This window comes from Camellia sinensis, chromosome 14, assembly GCF_055761805.1.
Source record: "Camellia sinensis isolate YWXY chromosome 14, ASM5576180v1, whole genome shotgun sequence".
In the NCBI taxonomy this organism is placed as follows: domain Eukaryota; kingdom Viridiplantae; phylum Streptophyta; class Magnoliopsida; order Ericales; family Theaceae; genus Camellia; species Camellia sinensis.
In genome coordinates, this window is record NC_138974.1 from 51,623,918 (window position 1) to 51,634,352 (window position 10,435).

At 31.0% G+C, this 10,435-nt stretch overlaps 1 protein-coding gene across 1 annotated transcript; it reads left to right on the forward strand.

Moving 5' to 3' along the window:
• The first annotated feature begins 4,084 nt into the window (after nucleotides 1-4,084).
• LOC114318002 (serine carboxypeptidase-like 20) lies at nucleotides 4,085-9,433 on the forward strand. Its single transcript, XM_028264814.2, has 14 exons — nucleotides 4,085-4,462; nucleotides 4,559-4,704; nucleotides 5,430-5,506; nucleotides 5,606-5,728; nucleotides 5,870-5,972; nucleotides 6,054-6,091; nucleotides 6,168-6,269; nucleotides 7,468-7,548; nucleotides 7,641-7,883; nucleotides 8,277-8,342; nucleotides 8,416-8,537; nucleotides 8,751-8,864; nucleotides 9,020-9,065; nucleotides 9,178-9,433. The coding sequence occupies exons 1-14, from the start codon at nucleotides 4,308-4,310 to the stop codon at nucleotides 9,259-9,261; spliced, it is 1,500 nt and encodes a 499-aa protein (XP_028120615.2). The 5' UTR covers nucleotides 4,085-4,307; the 3' UTR covers nucleotides 9,262-9,433.
• Nucleotides 9,434-10,435: the final 1,002 nt, after the last annotated feature.

Below are 10,435 nucleotides of genomic sequence, written 5' to 3' on the forward strand. Positions count from 1 at the left end.
AAATTTCATGGGGCAATTTGTTATAAAAATATAAACTTTAAGGAAGTATCTATAATTTTTGAATCTCAGGAGTATCTGTAATTTTTAAAATTTCAGGAATATCTGTAATATAATTAAACCTCGAGGGAGGTAAGTATAATTTGCCCTTTGTATTTTGTATTTATGAAGAAAAAAATTACGGGTTTAATTTTTCTGACAAAATCAACATAAATATAAGATTTTGACAAATACTTTTTTATTTTTTTTTTGGTTCTTTTGATTCTCCTATTCCAAATAAAATAAATTTAACTCTATTTAACTTTTATCATCTTTTTACTATTATAATGTCCATGTGTATATCAACTCTAGTACAATCTAGTCCATCATCACTCCAATACACAAGCAAGCTTGTATCAGTATTGTTTGGCATAAAATTACAAGATTAAAATAATCATAAAAAGATAAAATGAATTAAAAAATTAATAAAATAAAATATTATATTTAAATTATAATCACTTTATTTATTTTTTATTTTATATTATCGATGATAATATGGTGCTCTTTTTTATATTTCTCCATAAGGTCACATTGTCACATCTTTACGTGACCACTTGCTTTTTTCTTTGACTATCTCTTTATATACAATATTTGTTACACTAATGTTTCAGGTCTCGAGAGTTTCAGGCATAAATTTGTGATCACTGAACGACCGGGTGAAGTATTTATTTATCACGATTGTCACATTATTCAACCGTAGTTGTCATCCTCTTTGCCAGACGACTGATCGAACGACCGATTAAACAAATTCGAGACAAATTCACACCTCAATATTTGAGGCATGTAGCACGACTCTATCTGTTAATCCTTCACAGACGTTATGATAACTCCACCACCACCCACATTATGTTATATTATGGATATGGCGTCTACCCAGTCCGATGTTGGGCCCATGAGAGTCCACCACGAGTTCGTTTTGATAATCTGAACCGTCAATGTGTAGAACTCGTCGAGTACTATATGCCTGTAAAAAATCACATTGATCGGATATCGATAGTTATATGATCAAATCAGTTTCATATTAAAAAAATTATATGGTGAACAAATTAACGGTTGACAAAAAACTATTTTGATCACATAGCTATCGATATCCGATCAACATGATTTTTTTAAAGCATATAGTACTCGATGATTTCTACACATTGCACGATTTAGATTATCAAAACGAGACTCGTGATAAACCCTCACAGATCCAACAATACGGTCTAATCTGATCCCAGACTGGACACAACCCATACCCATTACTATATTATTGATGTACAGTCAAATTGACAACAGTAGCATTACATTGTCTCAAGATATGCTATGAAGTGGGATCGCGAGGAATCATCAGTCATGTGCAAACCATATTTTGCGGAAGTCCTTTCCGTTCCACTTTTATTGAGGTATACAAAAGTGGCTCTTGCAGGCCCCGTCACCAAAGTTAATGGGTTTAAATCAGCAATGTTAGCGTCAAAAATTCTGTGGTTTAAATGGTTTGAAATTATAAAAATAACATCATTTTGAATGTAAAATAAGTTAAAACAATATCGTTTTAGCAGTTTCGGATCATTTAAACCACAGAATTTGTGGTCATCAAACATTTTCCGTGTTTAAATTTCACTTATGTATATAATAAATTAATTTTAAATAAATTTTTAATAAGTTGAGTTCGACTCGCTTTTTATTTTTTATTTTATATATAAACTTATTTAATTGAATAGTAGATTGTTTAAATTTGATTTAAAAACTTAACAAGTTAAAATTTGTATTTATATTTAACTTATTTATATAACGAATTGATTAGTAAGATTTGTTTAAAATTCCATATGAAAATTTAATTTCTAAAATTTGTAACCTCAATGTGATTCTATATAATCAGCAATGGTAGGTGGTCACAAATTCTATAACTCGAATGGCTCGAAACACTCAAAATGACGTCGTTTTGAATACAAAACAACACAAAACGATATCGTTTTGACAGTTTCAGACCATTTAAATTACAAATTTTGTGGCTCTCAAATATTTTTTCTAAATAATGTGGGGGCAGAAGATATGATTCGAATCCTATGAAGAAAGCAGTATCACATTTTGTTACGGCAGTGAAAGATTAAACGCATGCTAACATGGAACACAGTTGTATTTTTTTTTTGTTTCTTTTCTCTTTTTTCAATCCAAAATACAATTTATTTCTAGTTTAATTGAGTACGTGGATTAATTAATTAAGACATTTAGTTTAGTGACGGTATATACTTTGTGGTTATGTTTCTACGCCTTATGTCTAGTTAGTGGGTAGTGGCAGAGCACATAGGGATTAGGGGGGTCAGGTGTCCCATAGATTTTTAATTTTTTAATTTTTTTTTACATATGTATATAAATAAAATTTTAAATAAAAATAATATTTAAAATAAAATATCAAGGAAATTTTTAAATTTATGAAAACAATAGTGATTGTTTTATTAAAAATGAAGTAGCTACAATAAATTATATTTTTATGTGTGAAAATTTTGTGAAAAAATTTCAATATAAATGTAATATCCATCATTATTGATATGCAAATATAATTAATCTCACTATATATATGTAAAAATTACTATAGTGTTAGTTCTATTTGCATGTAGAGCTCACCCTTCATATGTTGTTTTACTATTGATTGGTGATATCGTATGTCAATAATGGCGTGATATCACTATTATATGAAATTTTTACTCAAATTTTGTAAAAATTTGATTTATCTTACCATTAAATAATTTATTTTACAACTTAAATATATTACTTTTTTATATTGTCCATGATACACTAGTTATGCGCAATACTTTCTTTTCGATTTTACTCGAAATTAATTATAAAATTTAATGTGAAATACTTTTGTAACAATTTATTTAATTTTTTGTACTTAATATTAATTCAAAAATTATTATTATCTTCTTATTGTTGGTTATGAAAAAAAAAAAAGAAAAAAAAAAGCTGTAATTAATAAGTGTCCCTACTGATTTAATTTCCTAACTCCGCCACTGTTAGTAGGGGTCATTAGGTTTGGGCTTAGTGGGTTTAGTATATTAATTGTGTTAAACTTTGTTAACTTTCTAGTTATTGTGTGTTAAACTTTGTTAACTTTGAGCTTAATGAGTCTAGTATATTGGTTGTGTTAAACTTTATAAATTTGCTAATAATTGTGAACCAGTAATCTCTAGTCTCATATCAATTGACCAAAAATCTTTAAAAATAAATAAATAAAGAATCGGTGGATTAATTCACAATACAAAATGAAATTCTTTAACCCAATCTCACTTGTGGTTTAAACCCATAACTCATACCTTAAAATTCTATTTTGTTCACACATTAGTATGATCAAAATATAAATTTTAGGTAAAGTTAATATACATATATATATATATATATATATATATATATATATATATATATATTGTAATAAGAACTCAATTTTATATCAATTAGATCATTTCTAATTATTCACAATTTTTTTCATCAAATTTAAATTAATTTGATGAAAAGTGCCAAAAAAATCATCTTCAATCATTTCATCAATCCTTCATCAAATTTAAAAAATAAAACATTAAAGATGCATTTTTTTCATTAAATTTTAAAAATAAAAGGAAAATTTGGAATAAAAGGAAAAAAATTTAAAATTTTAATGAAAGAATTAATTTTTTTACTAAAATTAATATATCAATTAACTTTTTACTAAAATTAATTGTTACTAATTAATTTTTACTAAAATTTGAAGACAAATTAGGTTAAAAAAAATTGACTATCAAATTAGGTAAAAAAATTAGGTACAAAAAGTCAAATTACAACAAGTAGTTTGATTTTTTTTTTTTTGTCTTTCCTGAGAATTCTTCTTTCAATAAAATTATACACAATAATTAATAAATCAATTAATGTACTAATAGATAATATGATATAATTTTAAATTTTTTAAATATTATAATTTATATAATAAATAAGATTTATTATTTTAAAATAATAATATTGTAATATATATTGATACATTAAAATAAAATATATACCAATTAATACGTGCAACCCCACTCTTTTCTCTTTCCCTAACCGTAAATTACACGCAACAAGTGGCCTCTACCAGGGCTGTTTTCCTTTTCTTTCTCTTGCCTTTTAAGCAAACAAACAGACTACTACTTGGACCAGCATCACTGAGTCACTCAACTCCACGTCACTTTTTATTTCTATTATATATAGTTCTCATAATCAACAATAGTATGCTTATTAATTGAAACAAATAACAAGAAGCCTCTCTGTGAAAACCAGAAGCCATGGCCAAGATTACTAATGTAGTCAACACAGTGAGAGTCCTAACTTACATTGTCCTGAGCTTGAGCTTTGTGTTGATAGAATCAGCACCTGAAGGTGCACTGGTCACACAGGTTCCTGGTTTCAATGACACTTTTCCTTCCAAACACTATTCTGGGTATGTCCCTTTCCTATTCATAATTGTCCTTCTTGATTGTGATGGGTCTTTATTGGTATTTCTATTTGTTCTTTAATTGGTGTTCAATTTTTATAGGTATGTGACCATAGATGAAGCTCATGGGAAGAAACTGTTTTATTACTTTGTCCTCTCCGAAGCCAATCCCTCCAATGATCCAGTCGTCCTCTGGCTCAATGGTGGCCCTGGCTGCTCTAGCTTCGATGGATTCGTCTATGAGCACGGTATTGATTCCATCAAATTCATTTTTTACTGCACTTATTTTATATGTTTTTTTTTTTTTTCTATTATTTGCTTTTTGGGAAAACTTGATTGTGAAGCTACTAGTTAATTTTGTGAATCAATGAAACTGGTTGGATTCTTCAGATTGGAAAATTCATTGGACTGAGATGATGATCATTCATTTGGCTCGCATACACAATGATCGTTCCTTTACAATGGTTAATGACAAATTTCATTTGCGGTGTATTTTTGATTATTTAGTCAGTCAGATATTTCAGAATGGATATTTGGATGGAATTACTATTCCATTCTACTTAACCAAACACTACCTAAATGTAAGAATGTTTAGCTGATATTAACTAACACCCATTTTAGGAATCTTGAGTAAATGAAAATTTTGTAAGTCTTTTTTCTTATGGATTGAGTCTATTTTGTTTCCAAAGTCACTCAAATATTTCAGAATATGATGCCCTATTTGGTAATTTTCTTTATGATTTTGGTTTCTTTTGATTCAAATGTTATTGCACTCTGAATTGAATAAAAACACCTCCAGTTTGGTTTAGGCTTTTCTGGTTCAGCTGCTTCAAGTGGGCTAACTTTCATGTTCCATGGATTGAGAATTTGAGACAAATCATTCTCTTTGTTGTACCGTTAAATATCATAAAATTGATTGTTTGCTCTTCAATTCCAGTAATTTATAACTAAATCTTTCAATCATATTATGCAGGACCATTCAATTTTGAAATGGGAAAGACAAAGGGAAGCCTGCCCAAACTGCATCTCAATCCGTACAGCTGGTCCAAGGTTATATATGACTTGTTTCGAATGTTCATTTTTCAATAGAACTTTTTATCGCTCATGTTTCTTAAATCCGCTCTTTAATGGATGACCTTTTCCTGTCAGGTTTCCAACATTATATATTTGGATTCCCCGTCTGGCGTTGGATTTTCTTACTCAGCAAATGAATCCGATTACGTTACTGGAGACCTGAAAACTGCTTCTGATTCACATGAATTTCTCCTCAAGGTAACATTTGAATATTTTGAAACAAAGAACAAGAAAATGTGAACTCCTATAAAGGTTTGGTTTGGTGTATTGATTGTACTTATAGTTGTTGTTATTATGTTAAAATGTTCACATATCTGGAAATTACTGTTGTGTTTTTAGTGGTTTGCGTTGTACCCGGAGTTCCTCTCCAACCCATTTTTTATTTCTGGAGAGTCATATGCAGGAGTATATGTGCCAACTCTGGCTTATGAAGTAGCAAAAGGTATTTTCTTCCAATCTATGAAGTTCACAAGTGTTGCGAATTTGGATCAAAGTCTAAGGTGCATTTTTGGATCTTGTACAGGAATTGATGCTGGTGTAAAGCCCATCCTCAACTTCAAGGTACGTCTTTTCTAGAACTTCACTAAAGCGGTGGTCAAAGTTCAAGTTATTGCTTACGATTAAATATTTCAAACAGGGTTATACGGTGGGAAATGGAGTTACTGACGATGAGTTTGATGGCAATGCTCTTGTTCCATTTGCACATGGGATGGGCCTCATTTCAGATGAACTATTTGAGGTAATTGAGCTTCCTTCTCATTCTGATCTAGAATATTTATGCTAGTTTCATCGACCTCTCTGCCCATATATGCCTTCAATGTTTCATGATAAATTGTTTGAAGTTAAGTTAATTTCCAGGATCTTGAATTTGATGGAAACTTTGAAAATTTTGATGCTTTGTTTCTCAACTGTCGCTTTAATTAAGATTTTAGTATTTTCAATGTGTTGTGTATACATACAAATATACTTGTAACTTGTTTTAGATACTGCTCTACATTTAACTGCCTCGCATAGAACTGTGGTCAACTTTTTGTCTAATGTAATATCAGAGCAACCAATGGAAACCATAGGGAATAACTATGTCTAAAGAACAGCCTGCTGCTGAGCTTGCTGCTCGTGAATGTTACTCCTAATAATATTACCAAACTTAGCTAGGAGTTCGGTAAGGGAAAGAATAGGCTGTTTCTCCATGGGTTATTTTATTTTATTTTTTTTCTGCTCTGCTCCCCCCCCAACAAAAAAAAAAGGGAGACTAGTTCTTGCTCTCCCAACAATCAGGAAGACAGAAATCGCAGGTTGGTTTAACCAAGAAAGGCATGGGAGTCTTGGGACATGGAATACAATACATTCTTTTCGATGAAGTACACGAGGTGTGGTACACTGAACACTTTCGTACTTGTTCAGAACAGATCTACTGTAAATCGGAGACCGGCCTTAGTAAAGGCACTTTTGGGCGAGATTTTTCGATCTTTACATACGATAATAAGCTAGACCAAAGGAAGCTACTTATGCTGCGAAAACTACAACAAACTAAACCATAGGGAATGACTAAAAGCTGATTTCAGATTTATGTGAAAGAAGGTAAACCTTGTACCATAGGATTTGTTTTTAGTCATTTCATCATTAGTCTAAATCTAGGGAAAAATTACTTGTTAGACCCAAAAAAAAAATGAGAGGAGAGGAAAATTAGTGTCACAATTTTGGATTTAAGATGTTTGTATCTCTGAGGTTGCTACTATTTGAACCTACTACTCATGTACATTTTCTCTGCGGAAAAATCTTCCAATAACCAATTAATAAGTCTGCACAAAATTTAGAGTATTCAACTAAAAATTCAACCTTTTGGGATTTTGTCTCAAAACAATCTGATTTTGAGACAGTGACAAAATTTAGAAGACAATTCCTTTATATCTAATTTCTCATCCTGTGTACTGCAGGAAGTTACTGCTGAATGTAAAGGAAACTACTATAATCCTGCAAGCACCAGCTGTGAAAACAAGCTTGTGAAAGTTGATGAAGTATGATATTTCTCTCTACTAGTGCATAGTCGTATCATTTGCTTTCTAATTTTTATTTTTTTCATTTGCTTTTGTATTATGTCTGCATGCAGAACATCCAAGACCTTAACATATACAACATTCTAGATGAATGCTATCATGGCATGGAAGCTACGAAGACCACAACTGGTAATACAAAGTTGCCATTGAGCTTCAGGAAGTTAGGCGAGACTGAAAGACCCCTTCTTGTGAGGAATAGAATGTTTGGCCGTGCGTGGCCTCTTAGAGCTCCAGTAAGAGATGGAATTGTTCCAACTTGGCCACACCTTCTCAACAGTAATAATGTCCCATGTATCGTAAGTCACTCAAATTTTTACCCTTTTTGATCTTTTCATTCAGCTGGTTCTTGTAGCTTGGTTTCTTGAACGTGAACTTTTGAATCATCAGTGATTTTTTTAGTAAAAGTAACATGTCAGCAGCAGCATATGCCTCGTTACAATATTTGATCATCGGCATTTCTTAAAAGATTTCGTCTAGCTACTGCTATTATTTGTGGAACATTTGTCCTCGACTTCTCTCTCACTACTCTGCTTATTTCATGCTATAACCGTTCTCTTGGGAATTAGTACACATTGTCCTTGGTTTCAACTATGTGGTGGGCGGTTGATTTTATTTTTCTCCGTTGCGTCATGCTGCTCCTTCTTGGGCTTAATTATAAAACTATCACATGATTGGAATTCAATATGCAGGATGATGAAGTTGCAACTTCATGGCTCAACAATGAATCAGTTCGGAAAGCAATTCATGCTGAACAAGTAAGATTTGAAAATCTCAGTTTCTGCAATTTTTTAAAGAAAAGAAAAAATTATGATCCCTGTAATGCATTAGGCAAGTGTGGCTGGCGGTTGGGAGTTATGTACAGACAGAATTCTATTTAATCATGATGCTGGAAGCATGATCAAGTATCACAAGAACCTCACTGCCAAGGGATATCGGGCACTCATTTATAGGTAGATCAACAACTGAAACATTATTTACTACTCTAGACCTTGCCTTATATCCTTGGTTTATTTGCGACCATTTGGGTTGGATTGGCTGTAAATTCCAAAATTTCTTCCTTCTCTTCTTCGGACTTTACATCAACCAAATGGGATAATGTTATTTTCAAAAGTAAAATGACTGATCTAGCCGAATTATTGATGAATATTGTATGATTATGGCAGTGGCGACCATGACATGTGTGTTCCATACACCGGGAGTGAAGCATGGACAAGATCGGTTGGATATAAGATTGTCGATGAATGGAGGCCTTGGGGATCCAATGGACAAGTTGCTGGGTATGTCAGTACTGTGAAAGTTTCATTGTCAATTAGCAAGAACATGATTATGCACACCATGAAATTCATTAATTCATTCCTGAAGTCTTTGAACGCAGCAAATAAAATTATTTCATTCTAATTAAACAGACTTAACTAACTCTCTTCTGTTGCAGATACGTACAAGGATATGAGAATAATCTTACCTTTCTCACCGTAAAGGTTTGTACATGCGATAAACCTGTCATCTAACACAAACTTAATGTTTTTTGTTTTTTTCTTTTCCTTTCATTGTTGAGTTTTATTTATTTATTTTATTTTATTGTTGGTGCAGGGATCTGGACATACCGTCCCAGAGTACAAACCACGCGAAGCATTGGATTTTTATAGCCGTTGGTTGGCGGGAAAATCAATATAAAAGAATCTTAATGGATTTTCTTTGCGAGAAGAGGGGTGGTAATATTATTTGATGTATTTTATTTTTCCAGGCTATGGACTACAAAATAGGGCATAATTGCTAAATTATATTTAGTCAGAATAGTCAAAATTTAATGATTGAATGAGGGAATAAATTATATTTATTTTTCCAACCTAGTATAGCAATTTCCATGTATTATTGGACTAAGAGCAATGATTGTGATTGGTCTATGTATTATTTACATAGGGGTCAGTATTATTTACACAAGGGTCAATCAAAACTCAAGAGGGGTCAGTATTATTTACCTTTTTTTTTTTTAAACAGTGCATCAGATTTGCTCAAATGTTATTGATAACGAGAAAGACATATGGCACACAATGTGTATACCATGTGCACCTTTTAATTATAAAAAAATAAAAATAAAAATTATATAATTTCATATTTTTTGAATCATAATTAAAAAAAAATAAAAGATATCATAATGAAATACAAAAAAGTTATAATTAAAATTTCAAAATAATGTTATAATTGAAAAAAAATTGATCATAACTAAAGAAGAAAATGACGTAACTAAATGTGCATATGTTGTATGATGTGCATAATAGAATTCTCCATTGATAATAATCTTTTTAATCGAGCAAAACACCACATATATAGATAGAGTCCTGCTACAGACCCCCACTGGGGGTCGACCCCCAGTGACGTGGCGAACAGCCATTCGCCAGTTTTCTTTTTTTTTTTTTTTTTTTTCCTTTCTGGCCAATCACCCACAGCCACGTGGGCTGGGGTCGCTGGGGGTCGCCCCTCACTGGGGGTCCCCCGCATTTTCCTATATAGATACTTCTTGACTTTTTAATAATTTAAGTAAATTATAAATACACCTTCTAAGGTTTGTTTAAAATACGGATTGTTCTTTGTGATTTAAAAAATTATAAATATCCTCTTAATAGAATTTTTTATTTAACAAAATTAACTGAAAAAATAAAATTCTTAGCTGTTTTTCTATATAATAATAAAATTACTTGAATTATTAATTAAAATAAATTTCTAATATCATTAAAAATTATTAATTAACTTGGTAATTTATTAATAAAATAAGTTATTTATTATGAAATTAAACATTTTAAGAGATAAAATATAATTTTCAAAACTATATGTGGGTAATTTATATTTT